At 45.4% G+C, this 17,066-nt stretch overlaps 2 protein-coding genes across 4 annotated transcripts in view; both read right to left on the bottom strand.

Moving 5' to 3' along the window:
* Window positions 1-15,191, bottom strand: part of PTPN3 (protein tyrosine phosphatase non-receptor type 3) — a 98,174-nt gene extending 82,983 nt beyond the window's left edge. The window contains exon 1 of one of the 2 annotated variants that reach the window (XM_083583823.1): window positions 15,008-15,191. In XM_083583823.1, coding sequence (XP_083439949.1) covers window positions 15,008-15,056 — 49 coding nt within the window. In that variant the 5' untranslated portion in view covers window positions 15,057-15,191. The remainder of the gene's footprint in view (window positions 1-15,007) is intronic. The other variant, XM_083583818.1, reaches the window with a different exon arrangement.
* MOCOS (molybdenum cofactor sulfurase) overlaps window positions 1-17,066 on the bottom strand; it is a 563,966-nt gene that overhangs the window by 445,302 nt on the left and 101,598 nt on the right. The window lies entirely within an intron of this gene.

Genomic DNA, 17,066 nt, shown 5'->3' with positions numbered 1-17,066 from the left:
CGATCTCCATGTCACATGGAGCTCCTTCAATGAGCACCGTGACATTCAGCTTGCGTCGCGTAGGCGAGTAGGTTTGGCCAATCGTGGTTCCAGATGGGCAGCGGCAGTTGGTGAGAGCGAAACAGCTTTCCTTGGCAGACTGGAGTGAAGACTTGGACTTGTGAGTCGGTGAAGGGGGGGTGTCAGACGGAGCCGATCGGCAGACCTTAGCGATGTGGCCCCTTCTGGAACACGTCCGACAGATGACGTCTCTGAATCGACACTTGGCACGGGAATGGTTGCCTCCGCAGCCGGCACATTCCGGTTGGCCCTTGGACTTCCGTTGGAACTTCCTGCGCTCCCGCTTTGTCTGGTGCACGTCATCGTCTTCACTGGAGGATGCCTCATCACTGCTGGCCTCTTCATGATGCACTGGAACTGGCTTCCTAGCAAGACGCGGGCTGCTGGCCTTGCGGATCTCCTGGGCGGAGCGTTCAGCAGCTTCCGAGGCCACAGGCTCCTCAATGGCTTTCTGTAGCGTGAGGTCTGGCTTGGCGAGGAGACGCCGTTGCAGATGGATGTCCCGGACCCCGCAGACGATTCGATCCATCAGGGCATCGTCTAAGTCTCGGAACTCGCAGTGCATTGCAGCCTGTCGCAGGGCGGTGGTGTAGTCGTTGATTGACTCCCCCTCTGCCTGGTTCCGGTGGTAGAACGCATGGCGGGCAGCAATCTTGGACGGCTTTGGCGCGTAGTGGTTGCGGAGCTTCTCTTGGATCGTGTCCCATGGTGTTGCCTGGACTGCTTCAGGCGCAACCAATGCTCGGGCCGTCTCAAACACCTCAGGCCCACGGAGGCTGAGGAATAGGCCCCGCTTCCGTTCCTTTGATACTGCTGTCAGCTCGTTGGCTTGGAGGTAGCAGTCGAACCGAGCGAGGTAGGAGTCCCATGATTCAGAGGCTGGCGCAAACGGCAGTAGAGGCACAAGTGAAGCCATGATTCCGATGCCGGCGTGAAGGGCGATGGATGGAACACAGTGCTCTAGCCAGAACAGTCAGCTCTGAATTGGTTCTGTTCAGTGATTTCGCTCAGTGATTCAGCTCAGTGATTCAGCTCAGTGATTCAGCTCAGTTCAGAGGATGGCCGCATCTGGCTGTGCTCTGATGTCCATCGATCCCACCTTCGTCGCCAGTGTTAAGTTGTGGGCGAACAGCGATTCTTCCAAAGCAGCTCTTTATTTTGTAAGCTGGAACAGAACTAAGCTGAGGAGCTCAGTCAGCCTACTTATATAGAGCTCCAGAACAATGTAACTGTTGCCATTTTCTAAAACTATCCAATCACTGAACGTCACTTTCGATCCTTCATTTGTATAACTATCTACAGTATCCCCCTGCTGGCCCAGGGTGAGAACTTCAGTACATAACAGTTCAACTGTTGGAAGATTGCCTGCTGTGGCTGTAGAGACCGATGCAGGAAAGACATGTTTTGTTGCAGCTGGGGCAGAGGAAGGCGTCCGGTTGTTGCTGATGCAAATGCACCATGGTGTTTCTTCTCTCTGCACTCCACTCAGTGGGCATTCCTCCTCTGCTCACTGCTATGGATGCATCGCCTGACGGTCTGTCTCCAGGCACTGCAGTTGCCTGCAAGGGAATCCCCACACAGCGGAGTTGCCAGCCTTCATGTCACACTTGCAGACATCTTTGTAGCACAGAGTTGGTAAAGGAAGAAAGAGCAAGAGGAAAAACCTGCTCCTATAAACAACCCTAGAATAAAAGCAATGGGTCTTGGCCATGCTTAAGAACATAAGAAGAGCCTGCTGAAGCTAGTCCAGCATCCTGTTCTCACAGTGGTAAACCAGATGCTTATATGAGAAGACCACAAATAGGAAATGAGTACAACAGCACTACCCCCCTGTGGTATTCAGCGACACCCTGCCTCCTATAGTAAAAGCAGAGCACAGCCACCATGGCTACTAGCCCATGATATCCTCCATGGGCTTGTCTAATCCCCTTTTAGAGTCACTCAAATTGGTGGTCATCACCACATATACTGCTTGGTCTGTTGTTGTTTTTTTAAAAAAAACCCTCAAAGCTGTTAAAACAGTAAAATCAAGAAAAAACTACTACCTTACTTTAAAATATACACTATTATCCACAAACACATACCTAACAAACTCACTGATGCAACTAGGGCTTGAAGCGCAGGGGGGCAGCAATGGACTCTAATAAGGGATCCATTTTTTGTACACGAGGGTTTTCAGAATAGATTATTTGAAAGGGTTGGACTGCATTAGAATAATAAAAGGTGTAGAGCGCCCAAGTAAAAGCAACAACAACATTGACACATGTGGTTTACTGTATATGTTGCTGTTCCTAGGAGAAAGAACTTGCAAAAGAGCACAGAGCACACTGGAACAAGTTATGATATATTACTTTATTCGCCCTCCCCCAATCAGTGATTGGAGAGTCCTGGTAAAGTCAATCCAGAACCAGAGACCCTCTTCTCCCCTCCATAGAATTTCCCTTTTATGGAGAGCTTGAGGGGGGAACCTTTCTTAATTTTAAATGACTATGTCTCAGATACCATCTGCAGTAAGTGTCTCTGTCCCTCTCAATCTTCAAAGTAGGCCTTGAGCTTCAGGAGAGCTCTCCAAAGTGGCCCATTTCACTTTGAGTAAACACCAGTCCGTCTCCAGTCTAATCAAACCCCACTGCACTTCTATTTATGGGCTTTGAAGAATCCCCAGAGAAGTAAAGAGCGCTGCACAGGAAAGCAGAGTAAAACCCACTGTTAGAACAACACCACAAATGAATCAGCATCCATTCAGATTAGGAAATCACACCCCAAAGGTACACATAGATCCCTTTTGCAACCTTCCACACCCTTTTATAACCACCACCACTCATCTCAGGATATGAAAAATCCTACTGGAACTGCAGATGCCCTTCCCTTCCTTTGTTAGTGAAGCCGTTCCTTGAAAGACCAAGCCTTTAAGAATAATCCCAACTAGATTTGGTTGGGAAGAATCAAACCCCCTGAAGAAGACTCCCTACCTACCCACTTGGAAGAAGTAACATTCACCCTTCACTCTCTAATTCTGTTTCCTTCCTGGCCACTCTAATTCTCCAAGACTTTTGATGTGTTGCCTACAAACAAGGTGCTATTTATATTTTCTCACCTTTTCACTAATCTTATATGTCTTCCTATCTTCTAATATGCTCCTATCTCTTTATTCGAGTCATTAGTCACCCCCTCACTTCTGCCTTCTCATATCACACCTATGCTGCTCCATCTTGCTTGCTCTTCCCCATCTTGCTTGCTCTTCCCCAAAGGGAGTTCATGATGGCTGGGAGTTTGTTAAGCACAACTTCAGGCAATACCAATGAGATGGAAACATGGAAGGTGCCTAAAGAAGCCAGGGTGGCTATCTAAAGAACTTTTAACTGAGTTAAGATTAAAAAAGGATGTGTACAAAAAATGGAAAAGGGGGGAAACCACCAAAGAGGAATTCAAACAAATAGCCAGCACGTGTAGACACAAAGTCAGAAAAGCTAAAGCACAGAATGAACTCAGGCTTGCTAGAGAGGTTAAAAGCAACAAAAAAGGCTTTTATGGGTATGTTCGTAACAAAAGGAAGAACAAAGAAACAGTGGGGTCACTCAGAGGAGAAGATGGTGAAATGCAAACAGGGGACACAGAAAGGGCTGAACTCCTCAATGCCTTCTTTGCCTCAGTCTTCTCCGATAAAGAAAACAATGCCCGACCTGAAGAATTTGGAGCAAATGATTCAGCAGAGGAAACACAGCCCAGAATAACTAAGGAGATAGTACAAGAATACTTGGCTAGTTTAGATGTATTCAAGTCTCCAGGGCCAGATGAACTGCATCCAAGAGTATTAAATGAACTGGCAGATGTGATCTCAGAACCACTGGCAGTCATCTTTGAGAATTCCTGGAGAACAGGCGAAGTCCCGGCAGACTGGAGGAGGGAAAATGTTGTCCCTATTTTCAAAAAGGGGAAAAGAGAGGACCCAAATAATTACCGCCCAGTCAGTCTGACATCAATACCAGGGAAGATTCTGGAGCAGATCATTAAGCAAACAGTCTGTGAGCACCTAGAAAGGAATGCTGTGATCACCAATAGTCAGCATGGATTTCTGAAAAATAAGTCATGTCAGACTAACCTGATCTTGTTTTTTGACAGAATTACAAGCCTGGCAGATGAAGGGAATGCAGTGGATGTAGCCTACCTTGATTTCAGCAAGGCATTTGACAAGGTGCCCCATGATATTCTTGTAAAGAAGCTGGTAAAATGCGGTCTTGACTATGCTACCACTCAGTGGATTTGTAACTGGCTGACTGACCGAACCCAAAGGGTGCTCATCAATGGTTCCTCTTCATCCTGGAGAAGAGTGACTAGTGGGGTGCCACAGGGTTCTGTCTTGGGCCCGGTCTTATTCAACATCTTTATCAACGACTTGGATGATGGACTCAAGGGCATCCTGATCAAATTTGCAGATGACACCAAACTGGGAGGGGTGGCTAACACCCCAGAGGACAGGATCACACTTCAAAACGACCTTGACAGATTAGAGAACTGGGCCAAAACAAACAAGATGAATTTTAACAGGGAGAAATGTAAAGTATTGCTCTTGGGCAAAAAAAATGAGAGGCACAAATACAAGATGGGTGACACCTGGCTTGAGAGCAGTACATGTGAAAAGGATCTAGGAGTCTTGGTGGACCACAAACTTGACATGAGCCAACAGTGTGACGCGGCAGCTAAAAAAGCCAATGCAATTCTGGGCTGCATCAATAGGAGTATAGCATCTAGATCAAGGGAAGTAATAGTGCCACTGTATTCTGCTCTGGTCAGGCCTCACCTGGAGTACTGTGTCCAGTTCTGGGCACCACAGTTCAAGAAGGACACTGACAAACTGGAACGTGTCCAGAGGAGGGCAACCAAAATGGTCAAAGGCCTGGAAACGATGCCTTATGAGGAACGGCTAAGGGAGCTGGGCATGTTTAGCCTGGAGAAGAGGAGGTTAAGGGGTGATATGATAGCCATGTTCAAATATATAAAAGGATGTCACATAGAGGAGGGAGAAAGGTTGTTTTCTGCTGCTCCAGAGAAGCGGACACGGAGCAATGGATCCAAACTACAAGAAAGAAGATTCCACCTAAACATTAGGAAGAACTTCCTGACAGTAAGAGCTGTTCGGCAGTGGAATTTGCTGCCAAGGAGTGTGGTGGAGTCTCCTTCTTTGGAGGTCTTTAAGCAGAGGCTTGGCAAGCATATGTCAGGAGTGCTCTGATGGTGTTTCCTGCTTGGCAGGGGGTTGGACTCGATGGCCCTTGTGGTCTCTTCCAACTCTATGATTCTATGATTCTATGATTCTATCTCCTCTCCCCTCTAAAGATATAACCGAATAATAGTTAATACAATCTGAGTGCTGCGCGCTCTGTTTTTGTTTTTTAAAAACACAAAACCCTGCATATACAAGTGCCTTGAACTCTGTCTTGTCTTGTTGCTCATTCCCTTTTCTGGAAATACCAGTTTTGTGCATGCTGACTCTAGGTTAAAAATTCCCTCATGCGTTCCATCAGTGGATGCATGTAAATATATATATATATATATATATATATATATATATATATATATATATGCACACAAGGCTATATGGTAACAGATGTAAGCAGTAAATAGTAGCCACCAGCCAACATGGCTGTAGTTTAGTCTGTGAAAGTAAACAAAAAGCTATGGTTCAGTTAAAGGCGAAAGATTTATATGATCTGAAGAGAAACCAGAGTTAGATCAAAAAGTAACTGATTGGTTACAGTATCATCAACTTAACAAAACTTTAAAAATGGATAAAAGGAATGATTTCTCACATCAAATCTCGCAGTTTGAAAGAGACCTACTAGAAAATACCGTTAAAGTATTTCCCCACATGTACAAATTGTTATAAGAATGGGAGAAAGAAGAAGAACAGGTAAAATCTGTGATGATACTCTGGGCAAGAGATTTAGGATATAACTTACTATGCAAAGAACTGTGAGAATGCAAAAAAATGTAAATTATTTACTTGCTGCCTCCTCCCAAATGCGGGGTGTGGACCCTATGGGCCTAATTTGGCCCAAACCACACACCTGCTTCATATCTGATGTCATATGTGTGAGCTCCCAACTGCTCCCTTGCAACTGGGACTCACTTATGCCATCTGCAGAGGGGAAATGTACATTTGCAGGTGTGGTTTGAATCTAAACAGGACTTTATAGCACAACCAAGATGAAAGAAAATGCTTTTAAATAGTTACTATCTCAAGCAAAACACACAGTGGTACCTCGGGTTAAGAACTTAATTCATTCTTAACCTGAAATTATTCTTAACCTGAAGCACCACTTTAGCTAATGGGGCCTCCCGCTGCTGCCGCACCACCGGAGCACGATTTCTGTTCTCATCCTGAAGCAAAGTTCTTAATCCGAGGTACTACTTCTGGGTTAGTGGAGTCTGTAACCTGAAGCGTCTGTAACCCGAGGTACCACTGTAGTAGAAAATGATTATTTTAACACAGACTTTTAAACCCATTTGAACCATTTTGGATTCATAGAATCATAGAACTGTAGAGTTGGAAGGGAGCCTGAGGGTCATCCAGTCCAACCCGCTGCAATGCAGGAACCTCAACTAAAGCATCCATGATAGATGGCCATCCAACCTCCAAGGAAGGAGAGTCCACAACCTCTCAAGGGAGTCGGTTCCATTGTCAAAGGGCTCTTACTCACAGTCCAAAAGTTCTTCCTGATGTTTAGTCAGAATCTCCTTTCTTGTAACTTGAAGCCGTTGGTTCCGGTTCTGCCCTCTGGAGCAGGAGAAAACAAGGCTGCTCTGTCTTCCGTGTGACAGCCCTTGAGATATTTGAATTTGAATTCATCAGCTCAGTCATATTTGTCAACAAGAGCTTTTTCCCATTCAGAGACCAAAATGTCATACTTCAAGATATGCATGTGCATTTCATCAAAGTGATATGAATAAATATGAATAAAGTGTGTTGCTAATAAAAAGAAGCAATAAAATTATTAGTCTGAAAGAGCCATTTGACTATCTGTGGCTGTAATACAGCACATTGATTTTAAGAATATTTCTCTATAGCAAAAATATTCTACAGTAAAATATGTAGAAAATGTTGCTATCACAACGAAGCTTATGCCCAGTGTTTCTAAATCCTGTCCAGACCCTACAGTATTGAAGGAACAAACCTATGTGTGCCTTGGCTTAATGCTAATTGCAAAATGCATTTAACAGATCGGCAGCCAGAACAGCACATTGGAGGACTCAGCTAGTGGCCTGGTTGAAATTCCAGTTTGCTCTTGGAATGGGCTGGGAGGTTAAAATAATAGCAGGATCCTAACCATGTGTACTCAGAAGGAAGTCCTATTGAATTCAATGGGGCTTACTTCAAGGTAAGTGTGGACTGGATTACAGCCTAAATCATTCTCTGATAGATTGTAGATGGTTGTAGAATTATATCTGATTGCAGGAAGTCTGGGGTCAGATCAAATGAGGGTTAAGGGACCTTCTTAAAAGTCAGGCATGCCAGCCAACAGTTGTTGTTAGGAGAATTACAGGTAAGTGAGCCAAAATGGCTTAAAAACCCCTAAATAGCTGGAGACACCTGTGGAGGCATTTTGGTGGAAATGACTCATCTCCACCAGTTGAAGGTCGGTGCATATGAATATATAATAGAATTGGGGTTTTTTTGGAAGAGGCAGACCAAGAATGAGTGCTAGTTTTGAGACCTGGGAAACAATGTGAAGGCTCTGGCCTGCCTCTCTGATGCAGGACAGTGGATTTGCTCAAGCTGCTTCCTTCTGCCCTTGCTCAACTTGCATATTTGCAAATTTTTAAAAATGTCATTCCATCAGGCTGCAGCCAAAGGAGAGAAAGAAAGTTGGTTCTGCTGAGATACCAGGTGCTTCATATCTCTCTTCCTCAGCAGGAGTCATTTCATCAGAAGCTCACCTGACGGTCACTCATCTTTTAGGTGCCAGGGTGGTGATGGATCTGGAAACCAAATCCTCTGAGGATTGAAAGAGCTGGGTGTGCTTAGTCTGAAGAGACAGGTGTGCATTCTTCTTCCAATATCTGACGGGCTGTCAGGATGCAGATAGAGCCAACTTGCTCTCTGTTGTTCCAGAGGGCAGGACTTTAACTAGAGGGTGGAAACTTCAAAGAAGCCAAGTCTAGCTAAACATTAGAATAAACCTTCAAAGGTATCAAATAAATGGTTTGGGTAGGTGGTGGGCTCTCTGTTTAAGCAGAAGCTAATTCCACTACAGTGCACGCACTTATTTCTAAATTCATACAGATGCTGAAAAAGCATTTTAAGACCACATGAATGAGAAAACAAGACTTAACAGCATTGGATCTGACCCAAGTCCACCTAGTCCAGCATTTTGCCCAGGAGTGTGCTGCCATCCCTGTCCCACTCACGTTCCCAGCCCTTTTTGTCTGCTCCTCTGGCATATCTTCACAGCAGGGCTGGCCCACCCTGAGGCAAACTAAGACAGCTGCCTCAGGCGGCCAAATCTCGCAGGGTTGCTGTGCAGCACATGCCCTGCTCCCCCTGCTGCTGGCACTGGAGAAGTGGCGGTGGCTTCCAGTGAGATCTCGCAAGAGTGCCATGAGATCTCGCTGGACAGCAGCATGACCCCAGTGAGCGAGGCTTTGGTGGGCGGGCGGCGGCACTGTCCCGTTTTGCTTCAGGCAGTGAAACAGAATGTTATAAGAATTTTAAGGTCTTTTATATATATATAATAGTTGTTCATAGATGTACCAAGTAAACACATACAAATATGTAAACCACGTCTGAAACCCACAGAAAAGTCCGGAAGCCATTTTCTCTCCCAAAATGACCTCAAATATTTCTCTGCAAGGTCGAAGGAAAATGGGAAATCTCCCCATTGTCTCTTTCACAAATTCTGTCTTAAGGGCACATTTAAGATATGAATAGGATGTGAGCCTGTGACCTGTGACCTGGATTCAGGAATTGAGTAGTTATCATAACAAGAGTGGCCAGGATGCCCAGGTAATCTAACCAAGTAACCTAGCAGACAGGAGAAAAAACAACTCACTCAGATTTCTGTTGTAGTCCGCCCCTTCTCTGATGTATTAAAGGGGTGGTCTTGGGCTACACCCCTTCTGTGATGTAGGTATGATGTATCTAGGGGGTGGTCTTGGACTCCAGGGCGGGCAATTTAAAATAAGGGCTTGTGCACACGGCTCAGGGTCCCTCCCCCCTCCCGTGTGTGGGGGGAGCACCCTGTTGCAACAGCTTTAATAAAGATCAGGCTTACTAGCTGCTTTGCTTCTCAATATTCTCTGGTTGGTCTCTGTTATTTTGTCCTACCGACAGAGAACCTACAAAAGGACTCTATATGGGCTCTTGGATACCCCATAAGGGAAAAGGAGCAGTTTTTTTCTTACAACAAGAACATGCTTCACAGCCATGAGGGCTCTGCCACCTGAAGGTTCTGCTGGCATATGAGGGGAATTGCTCTGGCATCTATATCATGCAGGGGCAATAACTCAAGCTCAAGCTCCACCAGCCTCTAGATCCTAGAGCCCCTCAGCCAGAAGACCTGAAGGATGGGAGTGTGTCCTAATTTTCCCCTAACTGAGATTACTGGGGCTGAAGATACAGGCTTAATTTTGCAACCTTCACTGCTACAGACAAGCTCAGGGTGATCCACCTGCTGCCTCTCTTGCTCATGGCAATGATCAGCCCACAGAAAGTTGCTTTGCTTTCAGTATTAGTGCAGGCAAAGGGATGAGTCACTGCCTAGGAAAGAACAGTACTAGGTGTCACATCAGCCTATAAAGCCTCTAGTCCTCCTTATGTGGCTGTAAAAAAGACAGCGAGGCAGGCTTACTAGAAATAGAACCTATTAATATTGGAAGCACATTCATTTCCCCCATAATATTTCTTGCTGGCTTCCTTGTGCTCAAACAAGACTTCAGAAATGGTCCACTTAATGGATTTTATCAACTACTAAACATTTAGGCAACAAATGAAAGGATTTCAGTGTTGCTTAATCAAAGTGCTACTGCAACCTATATGCAGAATAAGGCAAGCAGTGAAAATGCAATTTAATAGACAATATTTAATAAAGGCCTTTTGTTTATGCATAATAGTTCCTGTGCCTCTAGCATCACAGTCAATTTAAAATGACAATAAATAGACCAGGCTAAAGGGCCCAAAGGTGGAGCTGTGCATGCCGAGACTGCTTCTGCCCTCAGTGATCCAAATGAGTGACTCACTCCCTCTGAATGCTGCTTACCCAGAGGTGCCAAGATCAATATCTGAAATGACTGAATATGGCTCTACTGAACTTGGCAGGAGCTGATACACTCCTGTTTTTCCTGCAAACTCCACAAGCACGTAAATGTCATTATCCAAAACTTATCTGGTGCTGGCCTCCAGTCTGATCTTAGTGTCAAGCGTTCACCTGCTGCAGTGCCTATGGCAGGTGCATGAGTCTTTGTGTTGGTGAAATGCCACAGAGAGAGGGAGGGAGGGAACTGGAGGCTGCAGGTTTCTGTGCATACTATCACTCTTCCCGAATAATGAGGTTGTGGCAGGAAGAATTGAAACAACAAAGTTATTAATGAATTTAAGTCTCAGATATGTGTTTGTGAGCAAGGCAGGGGCTGGGTGGAATATAAGATCTGCACAAGCTGTAACCACAGGCACCCTTGACAAGATTTAGTCTCCTGCATGCTATCTCAAGACATGCTTATCTTCTAAGGAAGGCTGTTGTGCAAACAGTGAGCAGGAGGGAGGTGCGAAAAGGAAGACCAGAAGACCCTGTTTTGCAGCCTTGCTGTTGTGAAGTGGGAAATTCTTTCTCTTGCCATGTGTATCTCTTCTATCTAGAAACAGAAGTGTGTCTCAGCGGTTGGAGCATATTGCAGTGTTGTAATAAACGTAGACTGCTGTGATGGGACAGTAGACTGTGCCCAAGGTGTGGAGGGGTAGGGAGTCAAGTGCTGTTGCAGAACACACAGAGGTGTATGCGCCAGCCCAGCATCTCTTCCCTTAGCCACTGCCCTCAAGTGCCCTGCTCCAGGGACAGCATTGGAGTGAGTGGCAGGCTTCTCCCAGGCATCTGGCTGGCCATGAGGAGAACAGGCTGTCAGGCTCGATGGGCCACTGGCCTGATGCAGCAAGCTCTTCTTAGGCACAGCTCTCAGTTCAGTTAGCTTTTGTACATAGAAGGAGAGAGGAAGACGCTGTCTTCTTGTTCTTTGCCTCAGGCAGAAAAATGTATTAGACTGGGCTGACTGCACCAATTCAGGAGGTGGGCTGAGGAATCCATTCCTAACTTCTTCCCCACATTTAGATAAAGCCAAACAAACAAACAAACAAACAAACAAACAAACAAAAACAACAAAACACTTCCCACTCCTACCTGGAAATAAGAGCAGCTTAGGACAATATGAAGAAACAGGTGGAGATCTTTTTTCCAGCCTGGGGCCACGTTCCCTTTTGGGCAGCCTTTAGGGGTGGAGCAATGACTATAATTTTTACCTTTATACAACTGGCTGGTCTCTGTGCACACTCACAGTCCTCTCTATCCTCCATCCAGGCAAGCAAAGGAATGACAAGAATTAAGGACACAGAACATCCAGGAAAAAACTGTGGGGATGTGCTGGAGGGCCAGGGAGGTGTGTGGCCTGGGGAGAGTTGAGGGGCCAGGTGTATGGGCCCCTGGACCTGGGAGTTCTCCAGCCTGGCTTAGGGCACCATCTGGTTCAAGTTCAACCCGATACCTGGTATGTTAGTTTTCTAGTTGCAGGGAAGTTTTGTTTATGTTTTGTGTTTGAATAGAAGAAACTCACAGCTTACAGTGCAACATGCATATAGACCCAGCCTAACTCTTGGGGAAATGGATGGGTCTTCAAAGTGCCTTGTGGGCTGGTTCATGTCCATCAAAAGGCCCAAATCTGATATGACCAGAACATTTCTCCCAGAAGCCTTTTTATAGTTCTCTCATCTGAGGAAAACATTTGATCCCACTAAAGCTGAACTACCGAAAAATGACTAATCTGGGAAATTTATGTGCAGAGGTGAAAGCGAAACAATGCTTCCCAGGCTCTTTTGACCTTTGTGTTGGTTGAGATTGTCACCTGGAGAGGCTACGTGTGGGTGTGCTCTGCACTGCAAGGTGTGCAAACATGCAATGCTAAGGCACAACTTGCAACCTTGATGCACGTGTTGTGGTTGTGTAAATGCACTAGAAAATTCTGGGAAATTATCTATACATAACCTACATTTCCTAAAAGACCTGAGGCCTTCCTACTAGGGATAATAAGAAATGATTTACCAAAGAAGGCTCTCAACCTATATTTATATGTGACTGCTGCTGCTAGAGTTGTCTACGCAAAAAAATGGAAAGAAAAAGAATAACCTATGAAAGATATCTGGCAGAATAAATTGATAGAATGTACAGAATTAGCATCTATGACCGCGAAAATAAGAAATAAAAATGAGACACAGTTTAAAAAAGAGTGGAAGTGCTTGGGAGAATATTTTAGAGGGTATAATATTCAATCAAATCTCCAGATAATCTCAAATAAAGAAAGACTTGAGACAAAAATGTGTGGAAAATCAGGATATGCAGCTGTTCAGGGTTTGCATAGAATGCCACGGAGAGGTGGACTGGGAAGTACTTAGGAAATGGATAACTGACGGACAATGTATGATGTATGTACAGCAGTTGTAAAAATGCACAAATAAATAGGTGCAATTTGCTAAGCATTTCAGGAAACGCACCTCTTAAGGCGGGGCAGGGGAACTGTGGTCTTCCAGATGTTGTTGGATTCCAGTGCTCACCATCGCTGACCTCTGGCCATGCTGGCTGAGGCTGATCGGAGTTGAACAACATCTGGAGGAGCATAGCTCCATCCCTGCCTTAAGGAGCCTCCACCCTCAGAATTGGTGAGGCATCTGTGCAAGGCTTCATCGTGATGACCAGGACTTCAGGTAGCTTAATAATAAGAAGTCTGGACAAATTCATGGAGGGCAGAAAAAAAACAGCAGCTGGTAGCCATGAGACACCTTAGGAGAGCCTCCATGTCCAGAGGCAGCAGCTGCTGGGGACAAGATGGTGCTTGTGAGCCCCCACTGCCTCTGCCTGGCTGCTGTTGGGGACATTTCTCTGCTCTGATCCTGCCAGGCAAACGCCATGCTCAGTGTTTTCAGTCACTGCTGTGTATGCCTGTGATACAACAGCACAGAAGTTCATTTCAGCTCCTATTTCATTTACATACTAATAATTTTCTGCTTTTATTGTCTCTGTCATTGTCAATGCTGAGTAAAGAAGTGGAACAGAAATTGAAACAAAATGAAAGAATATGACAGTTTGTACTGCATTAACCGGTATGTTATTTTAAATTCTAGATTATTACACAGCTAAGCATATTTACTGTTCTCATCATATGATCGAAAGTGGAATGTTGCCTCCTCCAGGAATGGGGTTCTCATGCAATCCCACAAGTGGAAGGGCCTTTCCTCTTCTGCGATGAAGAGGCCAGTCAGGGTTTTCTTACACACTTGGGTATGCAATGTGTAGCCGAGCTTTTAGACAAGCCAGCCTTGCTGGCTGTGGCTGATGAGAATTGTATGTGGCTACCGAGACCATATTAAACCGGTCCTGAAAGACCTACGTTGGCTCCCAATACATTTCCAAGCACAATTCAAAGTGTTGGTGCTGACCTTGAAAGCCCTAAATGCACTGGTGGAGGAAGAGGAGTGCGGGGAGAGCGCACCACCCCTAGGCAGCGCAATCCCGGTGGGGTGCCATCGCGGCTAGGGGGCCCCGCATGCGCTGGGGGCCACGCCCCCACCTGCTCTCCACTCCCCGGTGCCAGAGAATGAAGCTCCGCCACTGCCTAAATGGTCTTGGCCCAGTATACCTGAAGGAGCATCTCCACCCCCATCGTTCTGCCCGGACACTGTGATCCAGCGCTGAGGGCCTTCTGGCGGATCCTTCACTGCGAGAAGTGAGGTTACAGGGAACCAGGCAGAGGGCCTTCTCGGTAGTGGTGCCTGCCCTGTCGAATGCCCTCCCATCAGATGTCAAGGAAATAAACAACTATCTGACTTTTAGAAGGCATCTGAAGGCAGTCCTTTTTAGGGAAGCTTTTAATATTTGATAGATTATTGTATTTTAATATTTTGCTGTAAGCCGCTCAGAGTGGCTCGGGAAACCCAGCCAGATGGGTGGGGTATAAATAATAATGATGATGATGATGTAGTACAAGGAATCTGGAGAGCGCCAGGTTGGGGAAGGGTGCCTTAGACTCATGCGTAAAAAGGCTTCTATTGATGCTCTCTCTGGAAGCTCAGGGCCAATACATAGATTGCAAGGTGTTTTAAGTACACATCTTAAAATGTGGCAAAAAGTGTGTTTACAAACATATGTAAAGGACAGATGAAAGAGTTCAGGATGCAGGTCGCAATCAAGTATTTAACTTAGCAGAAAGGTAGGCTGTAACTATTTAAAGTATATAATAAAATAACGTGTGGAAAGGTTTTCTGTAACTTTTCTCTCTCTCTCTCTCTCTCTCTCTCTCTCACACACACACACACACACACAGACACACACACACACACACACACACACACACACACTGCTCTGAATCTCAGCTATTACTGGAAAAAGAACCGACTTCTGTAGCAAAGAACCTAGTGTATCAAAAGGCACTTCCAAACATCTTTCCCCTCCATTTCAATGTGCCAGAAACTCATTTTCCTTATCTGCCCCTGCTCCAGCAACTGGGTTTTTTTATAACAACTTTTCCCCATGATTCGCATCAGTGCCTTTCACCTTTTCATTTCAAATGCAATAATCCCATTAGATGCCCAGAAGCTTGTAATTAATGCTGGCTTCCCGGCTTCCCACTTCCTGGACTTCCCCATCTTCTGAATGAGGCTGTTGCCCTCCTGACTTTTATAAATACAACTTACATTTCTCTTGAGTCGAGGCACATTCTAGCCACAGATCTTGTTCCACCATTGTTTCCCCTACTGCTTGTTCCTGTTCTTCCTTCCAAGACAGTTCTGTACGTGGAAGAACCCAGAGTCTCACAAAGCACGAATCTGCCTTGTCCTAGTTACAATAGCGACAAGTTCATATTGTTTCCGCTCCAAACAAACCTGTAAAACAGGTCCAGGAGCTCCTGCGCAGCTTCATGTGTCAGAAGAGGCTTTAATTGATTCATGGCCATGACATCCACCCTTCGCACAGCCTTGGGAAGACGGGTGCAGATAATGCCTCCCTCAGCATTGCCATCTTTTAGAGGCTTTCCCTGGTGGGATTTCTGGACCTTTATCAACTTCACCGCAGGCAGAAATGGAGGAGGCAAAGCTTTCCTCACCACAGCAGATCCAGATGTCTATGTGGTGCAATGGTTAGAATCGTGGTTCTCAAACTTTTTTCTCTGGGCCACACTTTTTTGGGGGGGATTACTTGCACCACACAGAACTTTTTATTGATAACAAATACATTGGAAAACAAAAGGAAAGAACTCCTAGCAGTGCTTGGTTTATAACATAACAGAACTACTTTAAAATATGATCACAGGACAAACCAGAAAGTATAAAACAATGCAGCTCAGCATCATCAATAAATTCTTCTGTTATTTTGCCCAATTTTTTCTGTTGAGTAGTCAATTCAGCCACTTGGTAAGATATAACCTGCATCTTATCTGAGATTTCTACACATTTTTTGAAATATGATTGTTGGCATTTCCGCTGTACCAAAAGCCTTTTAAAATACTGAACATTCTTGTTTGCCAGATGTCCATGTTTTGACAAGAGGTGTCTTTTCATATTGTTTTGGGGCCATATTGGAATTAGAAAGGTTCTCACCGCAGATCAAGCCCATAGGCTGAGGAACATTTTCATTTCCAGTCCATGTGAAACTGAGACGCATATAGCTATCCACATATAAACAAACTTTCTCTTTTGGAGGTTTCCTTGGGCCTGCTATTGGTGTTGAATTAAATGAGTCTTCTCCAGCACTCTGAACAGTGATTCTCGATCACAGCTATGATTGTCCTCAGTATCCCTTGCTGCCCTAGGTCTCATTTTGAAAATATATCTATCCATATTCTGCAAATTAAAACAATTATTTTGATACTATGCTGTACTGCACTAGGTAAAAGTAAAGGACCCCTGGATGGTTAAATCCAGTCAGGCGACTATGAGGTTATGGCACACATCTCGCTTCAGGCCAAGGAAGCAAGCGTTTGTCCACAGACAGCTTTCTGGATCATGTGGCCAGCAGGATTAAACCACTTCTGTTGCAACAGGACACCATGACAGAAGCCACAGCTCACAAAAACGCTGTTTACCTTCCCACTGCAGTGGTACCTATTTATCTACTTGCCCTGGTGTGCTTTCGAACTGCTAGGTTGGCAGGAGCTGGGACCGAGCAACGGGAGCTCACCCTGTCGCGGGGATTCAAACCGCCGACCTTCTGATCGGCAAGTCCTAGGCTCTGTGGTTTAGACCACAGTGCCACCTGCTCCCCTTATACAATATGATCCTACACTGAAATGTTTAATTGTTTCTTTGATTGTCCTTGAATCTTCCTGCCTCACTTGCCATCCTCTCCTGCCCTACAGTGTGGACTATCACCCCCTTTGAGAAATAGTGGGTTGGATGGTAGGGCTAGGAGTGGGCAGACACAGGCTCAAATCCTCATTCAGTTCATGAAGCCCACTCAGGTCTTGGAGCCAATTATTCTCTCTCTCTCTCTCTCTCTCTCTCTCTCTCTCAGCCTTGTTTACTTCACAGGGATGTTAGGTGGGGAAAAGAGACCCCTGTATGCCACCAGGAGTTCCTTGAAATAAGAGTGGTGTAAATAATAGTAACAGCAGTGCGGAGAATTGAGGTACGGACTGCAGTGGAGGGGAGTGTCCTTCCGCTGCGCACACTAAGCCTCTCACAAGGCCAAGTCTCGCTTTTCAGCATGCCACCCTGGATGGGTGCACACGTGTGTGCAGAGCATGGCAACAATGGG

The sequence above is a fragment of the Podarcis filfolensis genome (genome assembly GCF_964270895.1).
Source record: "Podarcis filfolensis genome assembly, chromosome: 13".
Lineage (NCBI taxonomy): Eukaryota > Metazoa > Chordata > Lepidosauria > Squamata > Lacertidae > Podarcis > Podarcis filfolensis.
Note: the sequence above shows the minus strand (reverse complement) of the source record. Positions and strands in the feature narration are given on the sequence as shown.